The 19,321-nt window shown below is 41.4% G+C and overlaps 3 protein-coding genes and 1 non-coding gene across 8 annotated transcripts; 2 read left to right on the top strand and 2 right to left on the bottom strand.

The window, feature by feature from the left end:
- The first annotated feature begins 20 nt into the window (after positions 1–20).
- psmd8 (proteasome 26S subunit, non-ATPase 8) lies at positions 21–4,334 on the top strand. Its single transcript, XM_044201716.1, has 7 exons — positions 21–132; positions 742–814; positions 921–1,023; positions 1,123–1,288; positions 2,035–2,135; positions 2,638–2,749; positions 3,437–4,334. The coding sequence occupies exons 1-7, from the start codon at positions 28–30 to the stop codon at positions 3,572–3,574; spliced, it is 798 nt and encodes a 265-aa protein (XP_044057651.1). The 5' UTR covers positions 21–27; the 3' UTR covers positions 3,575–4,334.
- Positions 4,108–9,001, bottom strand: LOC122878649. The gene is made up of 4 exons (XM_044201708.1): positions 8,845–9,001; positions 6,057–6,806; positions 4,786–5,772; positions 4,108–4,570 (listed from the first exon to the last, which is right to left on the bottom strand). The coding sequence occupies exons 2-4, from the start codon at positions 6,785–6,787 to the stop codon at positions 4,456–4,458; spliced, it is 1,833 nt and encodes a 610-aa protein (XP_044057643.1). The 5' UTR covers positions 6,788–6,806; positions 8,845–9,001; the 3' UTR covers positions 4,108–4,455.
- Positions 8,400–19,110, top strand: spred3 (sprouty related EVH1 domain containing 3). 5 transcript variants are annotated; one of them, XM_044201714.1, is made up of 8 exons: positions 8,400–8,632; positions 9,822–9,931; positions 10,034–10,091; positions 13,300–13,465; positions 13,629–13,797; positions 13,903–13,964; positions 14,091–14,249; positions 14,786–19,110. In XM_044201714.1, the coding sequence occupies exons 4-8, from the start codon at positions 13,322–13,324 to the stop codon at positions 15,788–15,790; spliced, it is 1,539 nt and encodes a 512-aa protein (XP_044057649.1). In that variant the 5' UTR covers positions 8,400–8,632; positions 9,822–9,931; positions 10,034–10,091; positions 13,300–13,321; the 3' UTR covers positions 15,791–19,110. The 5 variants fall into 5 exon arrangements, with proteins under 5 accessions (XP_044057649.1, XP_044057648.1, XP_044057650.1 ...); XM_044201713.1 differs by lacking the exon at positions 9,822–9,931; XM_044201715.1 differs by lacking the exons at positions 8,400–8,632; positions 9,822–9,931 and adding an exon at positions 9,300–9,362.
- trnap-agg lies at positions 10,370–10,441 on the bottom strand. Its single transcript has one exon. It is a non-coding gene; the product is annotated as a tRNA-Pro (tRNA).
- Positions 19,111–19,321: the final 211 nt, after the last annotated feature.

Raw genomic sequence — 19,321 nt, 5'->3', positions numbered from 1 at the left:
CGGTGTCGTGTATTTTGCAGAATCACCATGGCGTTGAAAGAGACTGCGGGGCTGTACGAGACACTCAAAGCAGAGTGGAACAAGAAAAACCCAAACCTCAGTAAATGTGGAGAACTTCTGACCAAACTTAAGGTAGAGTCGCACATCGACTTGTCTGTTTTTGATTTTATGAGTCGAACCAGGAACACTTCCTATTAAGAAGCGTCGGTGCTGTTAGCAAATGTAACTAGCTAAGCTTGCTAACTTAGCTAGCTAGGCTAACGTTGTGTATAGAGTTTCCATTTGGTACATTTGAGACACCTACCATGATATTCGTTTTGGGATAATACCATTGAGTTTCCATTTATTAACTGCATGGTAGTGTTTGGCTGAAAAGCCGATTTAATCTCAGGATTTCTGTTACGACAGTCAGGAAACAAATCATTACAGTCAGTGTTGCTAATGTTAACGTTCGCTAATTCATTGTCCAACTAGTTTTAACACCCAAAACAAACATTTGAACGACAGTTAATAGAGACGACATTCTGCTTCTTTGTTTCTAATGTTAATGTTGAAATCCTATTGTTTAAATGTTTTAATTTCCAAAACCCGGGGCCGTCGCAGGAAAAGCTGACAGCACGTTTGATTCTGTTATGAAGGATTAGTGTCATAATCTTAAATTTTGACAAAGAATTTGGATAACATAAGTGACACATTAAGTTTGAAATTTTGTAGAAAGTGACACCAAACTTCTCTTTACAGGTTTCATTACTGGAGCTGAACTTTTTACCTACCAGTGGGTCCGCGCTCACAAAGCAGCAACTCATTTTAGCTCGTGAGTACAGGTGGCAAGTCAAGCTGACAGACAACATGCATATTAATCACGGATTAGTTATCAAGAAGATAGACCCAATTAAGACAGATTTGTGTCTGTGTTTCAGGTGATGTACTTGAAATCGGAGCCTTGTGGAGTATCCTCAAGAAAGACATCCCATCCTTTGAGAGATACATGGCCCAGCTAAAATGTTACTACTTTGATTACAAGTAATGTCACCTTTTCCATTTTCATGTGTAGTGGCATCTTGTTACATAGTATTCACTGGATTTTTATAACATTGCTCTTTCTTTACCTTTCTCATTAAGGGATGAACTGACTGAAGCTGCCTACATGCACCAGTTACTTGGATTGAACCTGCTCTTCCTGCTCTCACAGAACCGTGTGTCTGAGTTTCACACAGAACTTGAGAGACTGAGTGCACGAGATATTCAGACCAACGTATACATCAGACACCCAGTGTCCTTGGAGCAGGTGCTGCAATTTACCCCTAGACAAAGCACACATTTAAGGGCTTGATGTTGCATTGTTATTCTGAGTATCAAGGGTGAACTTTTGATATTTGTGTGTCCGATTAGTACTTTGTACCCTCAAATTAATAATTTGGGTTCTCAAATTACTTAATTGATTAAATTAATTGATTACCTAAATCAATATTGTTACATTATTGCAGCAATAGGAATTGGTTGCAGGTTGTCATGGCTAGTCCAGACAATTAGAGAGGAGTATCCAGAGGGTTAATGGCAGGCTAGCAGCTGTGTTTTGGTGTAGTGGTGCCCTCAAATTACTAAATTAATTCCTTCAAATGATCATATTCACTCTATTTGTTATTGTCTCCTCAACATTGTCTTTCTTATACAGTTTTGATACCACATTAGACGTTTCAGTACTCCATGTTTACTTTTGGCTGGCCATGTTTGACTGCTATGTGCAGACATGCCTCTGTAATGTATTGCATAATAAATGGTGAAAAACAGGTCATTATACAGTTTTATTTAGATTTTGGCCGGAGATACATGGATGTGTTATCTGTGATATGCTGTACTCACAACTTATTAATTCAAAGGTACAAAGTACAAATGGATTGGCAGAACTTGTTCCCCTCAGATAAATGCAGGGCTCTGTGGAATTCACTATTTACATATCATTTTAACACAGTGTCAATAATAACTCATATGTAAATACCATCTTAATGTTTTATCCTCTCATGGCCTTTTCAGTACTTGATGGAGGGAAGCTACAACAAGGTATTTCTTGCTAAAGGCAACATCCCTGCTGAGAGCTACACCTTTTTTATAGATATTCTGCTTGACACAATTCGGTAAGAATAAATATGGTAATCATGCCCATTACCCACTATCATTTCTTCACTTGTTTCATTAATACAGTCCTTTCTTGTGTGCTTTACAACCAATGCTGTATGTTTTTCATGTGAAATTAATTTGTATATTTTGTTTCATGTCCAAATGCATCTTGTGGTTTTAAAATGTTGCTTATGTAATACAGTTTAAACACCATTCTAAATTTGTGAGGTTTATTAAGCTGCAGGTAACCACAGCAATGTAACTGATGGCTTATGCTGTCTTACTAGTTAACTCAACATGTTGACCAAAACAAATGTAAAATGAATGACAATTTAAACACATCCTCCCTTTTCTTTCCTATAGTAAGTGGTAAGGTGTCTTGTTCGCTAGAAAATGATAGACTATGCAAAGGAAACAACTCCATCTCAGTTATTTTCATTTATCAGGAAGACCACGTGATAATATGACATTGTCTTTTAAAGATAACTTCAACTAAAACTGTGACATTTTCAATTGCAGTGATGAGATCGCAGGTTGCATAGAGAAAGCATATGAGCAGATCCAGTTCAGCGAAGCCACCCGTGTGCTTTTCTTCAGTTCCCCAAAGAAGATGACAGACTATGCCAAAAAGGTATGTAGATTTCCATTTGAGAAGCAAACTTAAATCATATGTCAAATTTTAAGTAATATGCAGAGGTTACAAGAAGAAAACATTCGAATTCTGCAGACGTGTTTTAAAAAAAAATCAGAAGTTTTTGTATTTTGAGGTTGCATTTAAATATAATGGGAGGGGAAGTGTTCACCTGTATTCTCAGTAGTAGGTTTGGTGGCAACTGACTTATTCGACTTTTATTTATCTGAGAAAAAGAGGTTATCATGCGGGCTGGTACCTAAAACATACAAATGCAATATTTCACTTTGTAGATGTCATCACTATTAGAGATGATTCTTCATAATTTGTCTTGTTAAGACAGAGAAAATGTGAGAAATGTTAACATCTGCACAATTGTACCTTGTGCTAGCTTTAATAGCAACAGCCTGTTAAACAAGGCTAAGCTCAATGCAGGACAGCATCTATTACTTGGTCCAATAAGTAGTATTTAAATAAATTGAAGCTAATAAAATTATTTAGGTGTGGTGGGAAAAGCAGCCAGTCACTGGAATGGCAGACGACTTATCGTTTAACCTTCAGCTGTTCTTCAACACGTTTCTCTTGTGATTTTCATTTTTAAAACTGAAACAAAATTCCTTCCTAGATTCTTGCCTGCAAAGAATAAAATTGCCAAACAGCCAAAGCTGATTGTTCATTTCATTTCAGAGGGGATGGAGTTTGAGCCCAGATGGCTATTACTCTTTCATGAGTCAGCAGCAGCGGACAGAAGAGGTGACCATCCCCTCTACGGAGCTGGCACAACAGGTCATCGAATATGCACGACAGCTGGAAATGATTGTGTAATCCGCCCCCAGGAACACACTCAACCATGTACAGACACACTCAGACACACACGCCAGTATACATCCAGTCAGCTCAAATGCAATTTCCCTGAGGAATATGACTTAATTGATTGTCAGAGTGGTTGATTTGTTGCCCATACCTCAATAATCCACCAACATTTATTTTTCCTGTATTCTTAAACCTGTCTGGCAGTTTGCTTTCATTTTAAAAGATGGGGAACAAAACTAAAAGTATGACTAGTGACTAGTCTATTCAGCAATTGCTACACATCTACCTTTTAATGACATTCAAGGGTTTAAATGTTAGTTAATAATTTTATCCAAGATGCCATCTGTCCAACATTAAAGTTGAGGTTTTCATTCCTAGCTGGTGACTGAAAAACAAGAACTTCAAGTCCAGCTATTACATTTAATACCCTTGGGTCTCAGCTCTTTTACAACTACAAGAAAGTAATTACGATCACCACCCTGTGACTTTGACTTTCATTGTCACACAAAACTAAACACAACTCAACTTTTCCCCCCTCAAATTCAAGAAAACTCTTTTTGTATACAAAGTCCATTTTCTCCTTAGTAGAGCTCACAGAAATGTATTGCCCATGCCTTGTATCCTAGCAACTGACAGAATTGCCATTGAAGTTTGTGAGTGTTTCCTAAATGGTAATGCCTCTTCCTCCCTAGATGGTTTGTAATCCAGTTGATCTTACAATGCAAATCTTTGTCTGCAATAAATGATTCAGAAAATAAACTTTTTGAATGACTGCGTTTCAGTTTTTTTTACACTACAACTTTTAACTTTCCTAGGAAGCAAGTCATTTACAGCAACGTAACAATTTTTAATATGCCGGTGATTAACTTAACAAATATTTTGAGTGTCTTCTCTCATTGGTGAGAATCTCCTTCCTCCTTCTGTGTCTCTATCAGTGCTAAGCAAGCTGCAAATCTTGCTGTGGTGACCCAAGGAGGCTCACACAGGTAGTTTGGGTATTCATCAGACCTGTGGAAGTGGTGGGCAAAGGTGTAATACAGTCATTTCTAACCAATAGTATAAGACTGAATAAAGGAAAATACAAGAAAAAACAAAACAGTCTGCACTTATTTTCTAGACATAAGATTGTGTGCTAATAAAAATGCAGCTATTCAAATTAGAATTTAACATTGACAACTATAAAATGGTAAAAAAAAAAAAAAAAAGTGTAATGTGTAGCTCACCGCTTTTGGACGTTTTGTTGCAAACCTGTCCGCGAGTTGTGTTGACAGCCCACCTTGTGGGGACAGGACTGATAGACTGTAAACGGCTGCCAGCGACCCTCAGCACGGATTTTGGGTTCAGGAGGCACTGCAGGGATGATGCCTGTCTCATTAAGTTCACGCTGGAGTCTTAACTTGACACTTTCTGGGTTATGAATTGCAGTATTACTTGGGACAGTTGTAGGCATCCCTTCAACTACTGGGACCTGTGGTGCTAGCGCTTTCACGTTGACTTTTTGCATGCAAGATGTAGTGTTCCCACTGGTCTCATTGTCAGCTTTGTTGGGTTGAGGTATATGGTGTGGCTCATTGGGTTTCTCGATTGTGTTTTCTTCCATGGCAGTGCAACCTTGATGCTGTGAACTCTCTTGCACAGTGGTGACAGTTTCTTCAGCTATTGGCTGGAAGCCCTTATGGTCATCTCCTGGCTGAGCCTTTAATTTCTTTGCTAGTTTGTGCCTTAGCCTCATTTTGGCAGCGTTAGTGCGGCTTATTTCTGATTTGACCCTGAAGCAATATAGATAGTCCACTGCTATCATGTTGGTGCCACCGTTATGGTTCAAGCAGTGTTCTTGTAGTGCATTTTCCTCATTGTTGACATGAGCTTTTGACTGATTCGACACTTGTGCTGAATGGTTGGGTGGCTTTGTAGGCTTGGCGGAAGGCACTTCAGCAGTACCTGGTTTTGTGGTTGTGCTTTGCTCTGCAATGTGGTGAGCCTTGTCTGTTGCATGGCAGATCAAGTCAGTGCTTGCTTTGTTCTTACATTTGGATTTTTGACTTGGTGATTTGTTGATCTTTGCTTTCATTTGTGCCTCTGCTTCTTTGCTGTGTAGGTTTTCTGTAGTTACACCTCTGACCACCTCTCTACATGCACGACGCACAGGTGCTTGCAATTTAGCGGTAGGAAGTTGAGGGGTCATCTCTTGTTGCTCTTTACTCCCAAAGCTGGTGAAGTTGGCAGATACAAGTTCATATGTTACCAAATATATGTATGACTATACACAGGAATAAAGGGTGACACATTGTGTCACAGATTTGATACAATATGGGTTGTTAACTATTTATCTGGTATAGTATGCATTTTTGAACAGGGCTTAAGACAAGGGGCAGCGTCTTGATGAGATTGAGGACAACACCGAATATGGCAGGACAACATTGCTGGTGTCATTGTTATTAATATTTTTGTGTTTAATGCTTATAAAATGTATTTATGCATACAAAGAACTCACCTGGTTTCCTTTGCTGCAGGCCTCTTCTGTGATGGTGTGAGATTTCTAGATTCCTCATGTTGAGTATGACCATCCATCACCTGTCTGTTTGCCTGTTGCTGTGCTGGTGCTATAGTTATTTTCTGTTTTGTCTTTTGCGGCACTTGTGCTGAAGATTTTGACTGCTGCTGGCTTAATTTTTCAGGTACATTCTGAAGTTGCTTTAAGATGTCTGGACTCAGAGCATCAAATTCTCCTGCAGTTGTTTTCACACCACAACACGACCCAGCAGTTGGTCTTGCAGGTGTAGCCTGTTGGAGCATTGGTTTTGGAGTACTGGTCTTTTTATCCTTGGGTTTTGCTGGATATGTGTGTTGTTGAGTCACTCTTACAGCTGAGGCAGGATATGGGATATATTTTACCGGGTCAGCATGCTGTGAAATGTTCACAGCCTTGTGAAGGTTTTGTTCTCTGTTTTGAGGGGCATCAAAAGCAGGAACTTGGTACATCCTTGTGAGAATTGCTTCATTACCATTGCTGGGTTCCATTTGATGACTAATAAGTTGAGTAGGGCCTTGTCCTGGACTAGTGTTGGCAGTGTTGTCGAGGTTTCCAGTTAAAGCATTTGCTTCGCCATGGTTAAAGTCAGAAGCGTCTTTAGTTGCTGCTTCTTTTGCGGCCCCATTTTTTACGTCCTTATTGAATGGATGCTTTCCCTTTTGTTTCCTCTTTTTTGACTGTAGAATACCCATCCTTTTTTATTCCTCTTTCCTGCAAAATATAGGTGTGGTTTTATCAGCAGACTTAAAGGTTAAAGTCTGGTAATGTTCTATATTTTTCTTATTGTCAACAAATCCCATGAAAAGGCCAAAACCACCAATGAACTGACAACGAACAAGTTTGGTTTGTGCAGTCAAAGCCTGATATAGCTTATTAATCTGTGCGATAGAGCTCCATTTCTGTCCAAAAACTATTAAAAACATCAGTGAGCCACACCACTGGTACTGTGTGACATGTTCCTTCATTACCACAAACCACAACCACTGTAGTTTATTTTGAGTCAATCCCACATACAGTACAACGTCCTGCTGCTGGAAATACTCACTAGAGCACCAAATCTGTATTAATCCGCTGCTGAAAATAGTCTCCAACAAATGTACTTGGACTTGGGGTTGAGAGCCACAGACAGGTAATGGAAAGTCGGAGAGTATTGAGAGGCGGATTGTTGGTTTTGTTGTTTTCATAGTATTTGTGGACAGTAAGAAAAATATAAAATTAGAAGAGTGCACATAGTAGAGTGAAGATCTCTGCCAGGTGTGTCTGGGGTCATGTGGGTAGGGAACAGGGAGTACAGGGCAGGCTATGTGTCCACCGTGTATGCATGAGAGTAGTGGAATGAAGGGGAGAAAGTTTTTTTGTATAGTATAGTGTAAGTTTTCTTATATAGATGTATGCAAAGTTTTTAATAAAGTGTTGTTGTATAGTATAGTCTCAATTTTCTTTAAGATGCATTTAATAGCGTAATGGTATTGTAACCAAGCGTCCTGGGTTTGCCTAACTGTATAAACCTAATGAGGAAACAATAAACGGGACGATAAGTCCAAACTTCTGAATTTCAACATTGTTATTTACTTAGAACATTTTGTTGTAACACACCAAACAAAATAAAACCCCTCCTTCTCCCCTCCCAAACAAAGAAGAGTTGAAACTCAGTCAATTGTCCCTCCCGGTGCCCTTACAGTCAAGATGGCGGCAAAGATAACAAAAACGGGGATTTATTCATCTCGTATTGTGCCTAACTTTAGTGGATCATAACATATCGGGTATAGAATTAATCTGCAGATGCTCCGGTTCGAGATGAGACCAAACTTTACTATGAATGTCATTTTTGAACCACGACAAAGGCCAAAATGTGGCTTGCAACGCCTTGTTTTTAGCCCAGCAGATTGCCGGAAATGCATTCTGCTATGTCGTAACGCATATCGTAAAATGGCGAATACTGCTGAAAAGACGAAAGTCTGAGCTTTACTATAGGCTCAGTCATAAAATAGGGTTTTCAAAAAATTGTGAATCACCGCAAACCACAAGAGGTCCTTGAGCATACAGTCATAAATATGCACAAAATATTAGGCTTATGGTAACGTTACAGTTTGTTCAAAATTAAAGAGGAAAATATGGTTACAGTAGATGACTAAGGTTAACATTACAAACGTGGTACAGGCCTGCCAATAATATCGTAGGGTAGGTTCCCTTTTTCAATGTTAGTGTGTTGTTGTTGTAAGGAAAAATTATAAAAAGGGTGGGGGCAATAATGTCTCAATTTAAATTGTGGATATATTGTAACATTTTGATTTTGACACTGAAACTCCCAAACTGATTATAGGAAGATCAGGCTAAAAATATTTCCATTTCGCTTACAACACAAACCAGGCATAACCTACCCGCAGGCAGGCTAACGTACGCTAGCTATGTTAAGCTTGTGTAAAGTTACGTTTCTCAGTTCACAGAGTAAATGCTAACATGAGATATCTGTTGTGCTCGCTTGCTAAAAAAACAACACCTTTGTTACATGATGTAGCTACATAAACATGCACCGCGTAAGTTGATTTATTGATTAATTAACGTTAACGTTAGCTTAGTTGAGGTAGCTAACGTAAGCTAGCATTAGTTCTGAACGTTTGCTAAAGTTCGCTAAAAAAACGGACATTCAAGCTAACGTTACATTAATTTGACGTAATTAGCTCACTTGAGACCAGGCATACTTTCTGCTTATCTACTTATACAAGTTGAGTTGTTTAAGCAAACTAACCTTTGCGGTCAGCCAGACGATCTGCAGGGACGTTTAACAGATTAGCAGACAAATTGTGTCGACAAACTAATTTGCGAGCGAGTGACAATGTTTGTGGAATAACGCTCGTCAGTTTTGTACCAAAACGAGACAACATCCGTTCAGAAAATGTTTATTATTGTTTAAACTTCTCATGTCAGTCGATTTTATGTCTACAGTATTAGCTAAAGTGGGTCCCGCATTATTAACCGTTTTCTTGCGGCCCTGTCACAGGGGGGCAGCGTCAAAATCTAGTTTTACAGTTTTAAGACCTTTTAATTATTTTAGTTAATATTGTGGCGCATATTCCTAAAGTTTCGTCTTATCAAATTACCTCGAACAGAAAACCTGGGGTCGTTTGAAACGTTTCTGGGTGCCTGATAATATAATGAAGCTGCCATGTTCATTCTGCTGTCTGCACTGTTATTGATGGGAAACTGGAGGTGACGGGCTACATAAACAAAGCGCAGAGGGCGCGAGGTGGAGGTGGAGGTGTGCATGTGAGCAACACCTTAAACTGCCCATACTCACACAAATACAAGGGGTTATACAATATATATATATATATATACACACACAATAAACGTGCCTTGCCTTACTGTATGGTGATAGATGTTATCCAAAAATGGCGATGATAACATCTATGAAAATATGTAGCTAGGCTATATCTAATACATCCCATAGACCTGTGAATTTGGTCGTCAGTGGGTTTTTTTTTCATAATTAAATAATTTATCGTCAAAAAATCTGATGGGTCACAGATAAATCACCACGCTTTGTCCTCATTTAACTCTTTGTAAAATAGCATCATTAGGCCATAGTAGTACTTTGTTATTATTAATTAATTGTAGACTACAATCATGATTTAATGGGGGGTTTTTTGCGTTAATTTTGTAATACTATTATGTGCTACCACAGAAGATTTTATATTGATTTTATAACTTTAAATGTGACGACAGAACCATCCAAAAGTAGCTGTCCTTGGTGCTGAAATATTAGTGGCCTTACGTCCCCAAATTGATGGAAGGAGCGAGTACATGTGTGATTGAGTCACAGCAGATTTCCTAGTGTACGTAACTTAATTTTAACAACAAAGTTGTATAAAGCAAAAGTGTGCTATTTTGTTGATCCACGTAAGGGAAATTTTCTTTTGAATTTGTTACCTTTCCAGGGTCTAGAGTCCAGAAGGCTACGGAGCAGCACCTGGACCTGGATCTGGAGTTTCCCCGGTATGTAGCTACTATTAATATTAATCAGTTTTTGATTATTTTCATGAGCAAACTGTGCAAAGGGACGAAAGGGGAGACAATAACGTTATAATCACAGTAAGGTCTGACGGGCGCAGAATGGACTGAGATGCGTTGTAACATAACATTTTCAACAAGGACACCAGTGGGAAAAAAACAACAACAAAAAGAAAACACGGCGGCAATGTCAATGATTGTGACCAGTACAAGACATTTCTTAACATGATATTTTTGCACCAGTTCAAAGGCAGACAAAAACTGGGCTCGTCCGGGATTTGAACCCGGGACCTCTCGCACCCTAAGCGAGAATCATACCCCTAGACCAACGAGCCGCGTGTGAGCTCCGGCTCTCTGTACTCTGTGGCAGAACTGACAGGTCTGTCTGTAGGCTTGACTAACTGCTGAAGTTTGACTAGTTACTTTATACAACTTTTAACCCTTTGCGCACCATAACATGTCCGTGGCCTCCGCGCTCGCTGACAGTTTGTGCTGCATGCTCATTGTAGCCTGTACTGCAACAAATGTATGTAATTCCTTAAACGTAGAGATACTCTCTAATGTTGACGACAACGTCGTGTTTGCGACGGCAATGTAATATCAGGTTATATATTAAATTAATTAGCCTAACCACAAAGTCACATAAAGTAACTTTATAGGGGTAGTGACTTCACAAATGAATAAGCCCCAAATTAAACGTGTTTTTTTAAGTCGGAGATGTCGTTTCTTTGACAGGGCTATTGCTGTCCATGGTGCTGAAACCTTTGTTGTTGCGAGCACCGAGCTACGATCCTCTAGGACACTGACACAGATTATGTTAACTACATAATATACAGTTGAGAAATAAATAAAATAAGCATGGGAACACACCACTAAGCCAGGCTTGTGTAATTTAAAAACACAAAGGGCAAACCCTATATTTTATGTTTGCTCTATAGAATTTGTTTGCCTCGTGATAATCAGGGGATCAACCGGAGGTCATTGACGGTTTACCCGGCTTTTCATTTACCACCCACTTCACTGCATGTATCAGCAACTCAGTGCTCAGTTTCAATCATTTCAAATCACATGGTTACACTGACAAACCCTATAGCCCATCCAAAGCCACGATGCTGTCAATGATTAGTGCGGATGTGTTGGCACAGGGCAGGTAGAGTGAGAAAGAGAATAAGCGAGGGAGTGATTTGGAGCGAGCGAGGGAGGGAGGGAGGGAGAGAGAGAGGGAGGATGCTGCCAGCGGAAAATGGCTGCTGCAACCTCAAGCCTATCCTGATACACCGAAACGACATCAAGGTGGAGAGAGAGAGCGCGAGAGCAAGAGAGAGAGGAAGAGAGGCGAAAGATTAGGAAAATGAGAGCAGATAGAGAGAGAATGTGAGCGAGTCTGTGAGTGTTTCCTGAAAGGAGGATAAAAAGAGAGAGAGAGGAGACCCTGGGGTGGGCTGCTGCAAGCGGCGGGCAACACCGAGCCATGGAGGGCGAGTAAGTCCTTACATTTTCATTTTTAACATTGCACCTATATATTCAGCCATTCGCCAAAACGGATAGAAAGAACGCCACCGCCATCAATGTTACACCAATCCAGCATCATGCACTATTATCACAATCGGTGCTCTACAATTTAGCAGGCTGCCGAGAATAAAAACACCATTAGGCTACGTAGTCTTGAATCAACAGCATACACCCCATTTCCGATATATCCATGCCAATATGTGATAAATGTTAAGCCACCTACATGTGGACCTGAGCTTTTAGACGACTGGCACACAATCTGCACGCACAAAATAAAATAATAATAATGAAAACGTATTAAACAAACAACAGAAGCTATGCAACAATTCAGAACTAAATGCGTGGTTAGCGATTGGTAAAAACAGTCACGAAATCAGTCAATGTGTAAAATGTATGGGGGGAAAAAAGGCGAAATATGGCGAGTTTGGGGCCAGCATCGCATCATTCAAGACATGGCTACAGTAAAACGAGGGAGGGATGGAGGCGTTGTGATTTCTATCAACGTGTCTCGGGGTTTCATTATGATTTTTTAAAGCCAAACTTTATGAATGAAATGTGATTTTTTTTTTCCTCGCTCGCTCTCCCTCATCCTCACCCCTCCTCTCCTCCTTCCCTTTTCTAATCGGCCCCCTCCCCCCATCTCTCGTTTCCTCTCCATCCTCTCACCCACTCGTTCATTTTCCTTCCCTTTTTTCACACGCGATTGCATTGTATTTAGGCCTAATAAAATTTCCGGCGAAATGTAGCCTATAACACACAGTGCGATGTCGAATCCAGTCTGGCTCTATCCCATTCATAAAAAAATATAACATAATATCGGGGTGTGTTAATGAGTGCGTGCAGCAGCAGCAGCAGAATGGAGGAAAGGAGAGTCTGGGAAAATAATTGCAACAATTAAAACTCATTGTGATTTTAAAAATAACAAAAAGACGCGACATGTGCATGCATGACATGCACATGTCGAACTGCGGTGCTGAATTATTCAGCCGACTGGCGAGGGCAGAGCTTATTTTTGCAAGAATGCCGGGGCCTCTGATTGCGAATGGGTGCGTTCATTGATACATCTATCTGGGAAACACTCATTCTTCCTCCCTCCTCCAATTTGTCCATTTCTCTCCTCCTCAACGCTGGCTTTCTTTCTATCCATTTGCTCCATAGTTTGCTTTATTCTCAGTGCATATAGCCTACATCCCAATTCTCATATTCTCCTAGCAGCAATGTTTAGATAACGCCAAACCAGACCTATCCAAATAGCTCGTTATTTTTCATATTTGTTTACCCTCTTCACATGCTAATTAAAATCAAATTTACCTCAATCACGTGGCCATAGCTTATTAAAAACTGCCCTGACTGTTACTGTATGATGATAGCTATTGAGTTGTCATATTGCAACGCCAGTACTCAATTCCGTCTCCTTTGTGTGAATTTCATCTTGCAATCTTAGTTCAAAAGAGCTGAAAACAGATGGCTTAGCATCATATGCAGTCATTCCAATGAAATGTGTACTGCATTTTTGTATTATGGAAGTTGATCTGGATTTCTCTTTTTTTCAACTGAATGAATGTGCGAATCAGTGCTTTAATGTTTGCGCGTATTTGTGTGTGTGTGTGTGTGTCAGTGTATATCATTGCGTTGTTTAATCAACCTGGGCCTCTGCTCACTCTCTTGGCTTCCCTGACAGTGTGCGTGTTCGTGCAGTGGTGATGACACGTGATGACTCCAGTGGCGGTTGGGTGCCCCTTGGAGGCGGCGGCCTCAGTCATGTGGTCATATGTAAGGGGCGGAGTCATGACGGCAGGGGGCGGAGAGAATACATCATACGTGGAGAACGGCTGCGAGATCGAGCAGTGAGTGTGTGCGTGTGTTATGGCTGTCTTTGGTGCCACGTTGCTCCTCAACACCACCTAAAGACTAGATTCATGTCATGGGAGGGCATGATTTGAGGAGGGGGATACATCTTGGTTGGTAAACTAACTTCTTATGTTGCCGGATTGCTATTTGTGTCTTTAGCCAGTGTTGGAGTGTGCAGTGCAAAGGGGGTTAGTGTACAACAAGGTGAACCCCATCTTCCATCACTGGCGAGTAGAGGATCGAAAGTTTGGCCTTACGTTCCAGAGTCCTGCCGATGCCATCTCCTTTGAGAAAGGGCTGCAGACTGTCATAGACAAGCTCGATAGAGGTAGAGACACACGAGTCACGTAAAAACTGATGTCATTAGTTGTGTTCAATTTGGCTTTAGAAAGTATCTAGCCAAGCCTAAATCCTCTCTTTTCATGTTATCAAGGCTCTGACTCGCCCTCGTCCTCCACACCAGAAGAGGCAGACACCGAGGATGATGGACAAGCTGTGAGTACCCGAGCAGTTTGTCGTTTGATCATTTATTCTCTAAAAAGGGCTCGTTTACACTGCCACTGTGCCCCAGTGCTGTTATTGATGTTTCTGACTTGTGGGATGACATGCAGCCTCTGCCAGTCCCATACAGGAAGTGAGTCGTCATCCAACAGCAGAAAGGAGATGCTTCCCAAACCCATCACCATAGTGACGAGCGAATCGTCGTCGACCTGCTTTGTGCGGTCAGAAGAGTTTAGTTTTGGATCCAGCCATGCCGTCACCACTCAGACACCTGCTCAGGTAGCACAACAACTTCTGCTCCAAGTCCTTCATTGTTACCTCATTGTGATAACAAAATGCTCAAAGGAACAGCAAGTTGATTTAATTTTTAGTTGATTTCTCTATACGTGTTCTTGTCCAACGTTTGAGCTCTAATGATTACTATAAAAGAATAGTTCTTAAAGAGGGGTCTGGGATCTGCCTTGGGTCCGTCAGTGGGTTGCACACAAAATTGGTGATGTTTTAAATCCATTATTAGACATTGGAGCATTGAAAAAACATGGAGGGTTGACTGGTTGATTTTTTTCCCCCCTCTGTCTCCACACTTAAGTCCACACCTGCAGCAGAGACATTTATTTATTCTACATGAAGTAAAAGTTAAATCAAAACGACCCACTGACGTCACACACACAAATAGAATGAAATCTTATCAAATGTGGGCTTCTTGATTACTTGTGCACCTATTTGAGATATCTTAGAGATGGAAACCTTCAGTAACTGCTGCCACAGTACACACTGTTCTTGACTCACTCTGTAATCCTACACCCTCTCCACAGATCCACACCAGGCCAGGACAGCACCAGCTCTCACAAATGACGGCTGTGTTGAATCCCCCTTCGCCCCCGCCCCCACCTCCTGCTCCACCTACTCCTCCTGTGGGTCCCCCGGCCTCATCTCCTCTGTCCCCCCTCTCACCCACCATTTCTCTGCTGGAGGAGGGAGACCTGCGCAGTGTGGATCCTTGCAAAGATCTGTGGGGTTCTCGAGGTTATGAGGACTACAGACGGGCGGGGGCCACCAGGACTATGGTCGGGGGGCTGACCGGGGGTGTGGTTGTCAGTGGTGGAGGGAGTCTGCAGGACAAGTCAGAGTTGTGCGTTGTTCGCTTCGAGAAGGAGCTGGCAGGAGTCGGGACGGCAGGCTGCGATGTGACAGTGAGCCTGGACAGTAAAGCTTCCCAGCGCCTGTCGTCGTCATCGCCCACCTGCATGTCCATGCCCAACGCTGTGTCAGGCGTGTCCTCAGGTGCCGGCTCACCCCAGGAGACGGGCAAAGGCTCGCCCTCTCCGTGCTGCATCCACACCTCATTGGCCACGCCCCGGTCGCGGACTCGTAAGAGAGGAGGGGGGGCCAGCAGCAGCAGCGACCCGGGGGTAATCTCCCCCGACGACGACAGCCCGTGTCCTCAGGCTTCATCGTCATGCTCATCTCGCTGTGTGTACTGCCGCTCTGTTTTCAGCGCTTCGGAGAACGGGCGGGGCCGCTGCAGAGATGCCCCAGACCCGGCCCTGCACTGCCTGCGCCAGTGGACCTGTGTGTGGTGCGCAGAGAGTCTGCTCTACCACTGCATGTCGGACTCTGAGGGAGAGTTCTGGGAGCCTTGCTCGTGTGATGACTCGATGGGGGGCCACCCACACCCCCTTTGCTGTGCCCGCTGGTTGGCCCTGCTGGCCCTGTCGCTCTTCGTGCCCTGCATGTGCTGCTACCTGCCTTTGCGCGCCTGCCTGAGGTGTGGGGAGAGGTGTGGCTGCTGTGGGGGAAAGCACAAGGCGGTCCGATGAGGCCAGGCTATGGGGTGGGAGGGGTTCCCTGGACCATGGAGGTCTGGGTGTTGAGAGGAGAGAGCACCTGTAGGGATGTAGGAGGTGGAGCTTAGCAGGTGGAACAGTGCTCTCAGTAGACCCAGATCTCTTACGTGGCCCTCCAAAGCCCCATGGCCTTCCACTGCATTCCGCTCTTTCTCTTTTCAACCTGGGGCCTTCCTCACTGGTCCATGCCTGCTGAAGGTGCACTGCACTCAGACCAGGCTCTGTGGGAGTCATCTGGAGCCTTCATAGTGGATTTACTGAGGGTTGGCTGATCTAGAGTTAGCGGTCAGAGACTTTATCACAGGAAGAGAGTGGCAGAGGCAACAATGATGTGTACACTGTTTCAAATGTCTGTTTGTTTGTTTTTTTATTTAGAAAGAAAAACACAAAAACAAAATATGTTTATATATATGATTGTTATAATTTTAATTGGTATATTTTATTAAATGTAAAACATATTGACAGAATCCCCCAATGGCACACACTATCACGTATTCACAAACATGAGATCTTGGGGAAGTTTTTTGTTTCATGTTGGCCTGTTTATCAGTCAGATGAACAGATGTCACCCTTTACCTCTAATTTTACCTCAGATGTTACTCAAACTCTGGTTAAGAAATGAAAAAGAGGAGGGGGAGAAAGGTTTGGAGAGAGTGAGCACGAGTGAGTGCAGTCTCCAAGAAAGTATGAGCATCTGAGACCACTAGTGTTGTCTTTTGGTTTAAGGAGTAGACCACAGTGGGAAGAAAGGTTATCAAATGCAAAGGGACAATTATTGTTAAGGGAAGTTGCAATGACAACCACAAAGACTTAAAAGTCATAATGTGATTCATTATGGTCCTTTGTAACCAAACACAAGGTAATTTTTGTTTTCTGAACAAAACAAAAAAAAAATCAAGAATGTGTGTCGAACATTAAACACCCTCACTTTACACATATTTTCCATCTTTCCATGTATTTTCAATATTAATCATAGAAAACATCACATCCCACCACTGTACTTGTTGAATCAGTCAAGGTGCTTACAACTGAGGCCTCTGAGCGAGTCTATTCTACCTAATGTACACAAATGACCGTGCAGTCCCAACCCCAAAGAAAAACAAAACAGGACCCCGTGCTAACCAATCTGTAGATGTGTCTAGGCCTTTGAATTAGATGCCACCAAAAAAAAAATTAAGTGCAATGAACAATGTATTTGAAGAGTATTTTTGTACCAGTTGCTAACGTTAGGAAAAACTAAACGGAAATCTAAAAGTGTTGGAACTGAATACTGTAATGTGTTATTGTGTTCGATATCAAGCAGAAAAGATAAATAGGAACACAAACTTGTCTTTGAGCAGCAGCACATAGCTCACAGGTGTGACATTTAAACGTGCGTGCTGTAGACTGTTGACCTTGTGATAAGGAAAGAGACCCATTAACTTGAAAAAGATGAATGGCGGTAGGTCTTTGTTTGGGCACAGTGGCAGATGTGTTTGCTGAATGTTGCTTTAATTATGAAGTCAAAAAAAAGCTGCTATTTTAACTCTTGTCCTAACCCTATTAAAACGTTCCCGCTGCCTCTTAGCAATCAATGAGGTGGTGTGGCAGAGTCAAACAATCCTTCAAGTTCTTATTCCGCCTAAGGTGCTGACTGAGGATGCTAAAGAGTGTGTGAGGAAGGTTTTTGTAAGTTTACAGCTGGGCTTAAAGATAAATTCAGACATTTAAAACAAAATGCTTCTGGTGATGTACCTTGCATTTCTGTGTCTATTTTGCTGATTGGTGGTATATTTTTCTACTTCCAGTTAATAACTGGCCATGGACAGATTAAAAGCTATTTCCATCACAGCTCCAACATATTTTGTTAACAATGTTTTTCAAAAATCTTGATATGTCAACATAAACATCAGGTTTTTTGTGTAAGTCCCTCAGAATCAAAGAGCAAGGGCCTTTTGTACAGCCTCCACTTTGCACCAGTGTTTAACAATCATGCAAGGTGAAATATATTATCAAAGAGGTAGAAACCAGTTACTCTACAGAAATTTATTTTAAGATCACTTCTTTTTTTTTAATATCCCTATCACTGTTGTTATTGGTCTCTTGAAGAACCAACTACTGCATGCAACAAGCTCACGCCTGGTTTTCTGTGACTTGTTGAAAGATTTCCTAAAAAATTTAAGAAATCAGAAAGCAAGGCAGATGTTGATTACGCAGGTTGAGTAAAAACGGGAACACTGAAAAATAAATAACAAATAATCTCAAAATAACTCATGAAATGCACTGAGCATCGTAGAATGATGATATCCTAACAGTGTGATAGAATATGTGGTGGGATTTGTCTTTTAAATCCAGAGGCATTTTTCTCTAAAAAATTAAAGATGGGAGTACATACAGTACGCTCTGTATAAGGAAACCAGTGTTCACTAGTTTACTACAGTGTCATATCTCAAATGGAGGATCACCTGGTAAATCTTGAATTATGGCAGAATGAACTTTTCAGAAGCTTCACCAGATTATTTACATTTTAGGTTTAGCCAAGAACTTCCAAAGTGACTTAAAATGAGTGAACAGGCAGTAGGGTTCAGAGTCAGGACACACGACTGCTGATGAACACGACCCTTGACCTCTCGGTTATGGGACAGTTGTCTTCATTGCTAGGCCAGCCTGCCAACAATGTTGGCAAAAAAGACCTTCTGTCACAATGGCAGGAAACACAAACTCAGTCGGTCACTAGACTGCCATTCCCTGATCCTAAATTAACCCTTTGTCGTCCCCCACACCCCACCCCACCCCACCCCACCCACACACACTCTCCCCACAATTCTGCAATGCATAGACCTGCACACAGACACACACGTTCACTCAATGGTGCAGATATACAGAACTAGTAAAGCCATTGCACAGTTTGCTACTTCTGGTTCAGAAATGGTGTTAAGAGTACAGTACTGACAGTCATGCGATCACAATTGCAGGCCCCATTCTTACATCTTAATAAATGTGCCTTTTGATTTGAGTAATCAATAATTTATGATTTCTAAGTAACTCTGTGTTAAGTACTATTTACTTTTTGGGTTATTGATTTCTGCCAATGTGCATATTTTCAAATGTACGTATTTATTAGTTTGAAAGTAATTAATGAGATATTATCTGTTTATTTATTTATTGAGATATTTATTCTGATTCTTTATTTTTTTGAGACCGGTTTTTATCTTCCGTGCTGTCTTACTTCTGACTTTGTGCCAATGTGCTGCTTTGAGGTGTTACATATCGTGGGTTTGTATCATTATTAAACCCTCACTCTATATTTTAAATCAGTGTCTACTTCTCTCTCACGTGTGCATGTCATTAACTCGCTGTGCCTTTTCCCAAACACTGTGGGAAAGTTGTACTCTATAACTATGCCACAATGCTGTCTAAGGTAATTTGAAAAAATAATCTATAAATGTGTTCTTTTGTTTGAACATTATTTAAATGAATATGTTTAAATTTTGGAACAAATATTTTGGGAGAGTAGTTTTTACA

Source organism: Siniperca chuatsi, linkage group LG7 (genome assembly GCF_020085105.1).
Source record: "Siniperca chuatsi isolate FFG_IHB_CAS linkage group LG7, ASM2008510v1, whole genome shotgun sequence".
Lineage (NCBI taxonomy): Eukaryota > Metazoa > Chordata > Actinopteri > Centrarchiformes > Sinipercidae > Siniperca > Siniperca chuatsi.
Note: the sequence above shows the minus strand (reverse complement) of the source record. Positions and strands in the feature narration are given on the sequence as shown.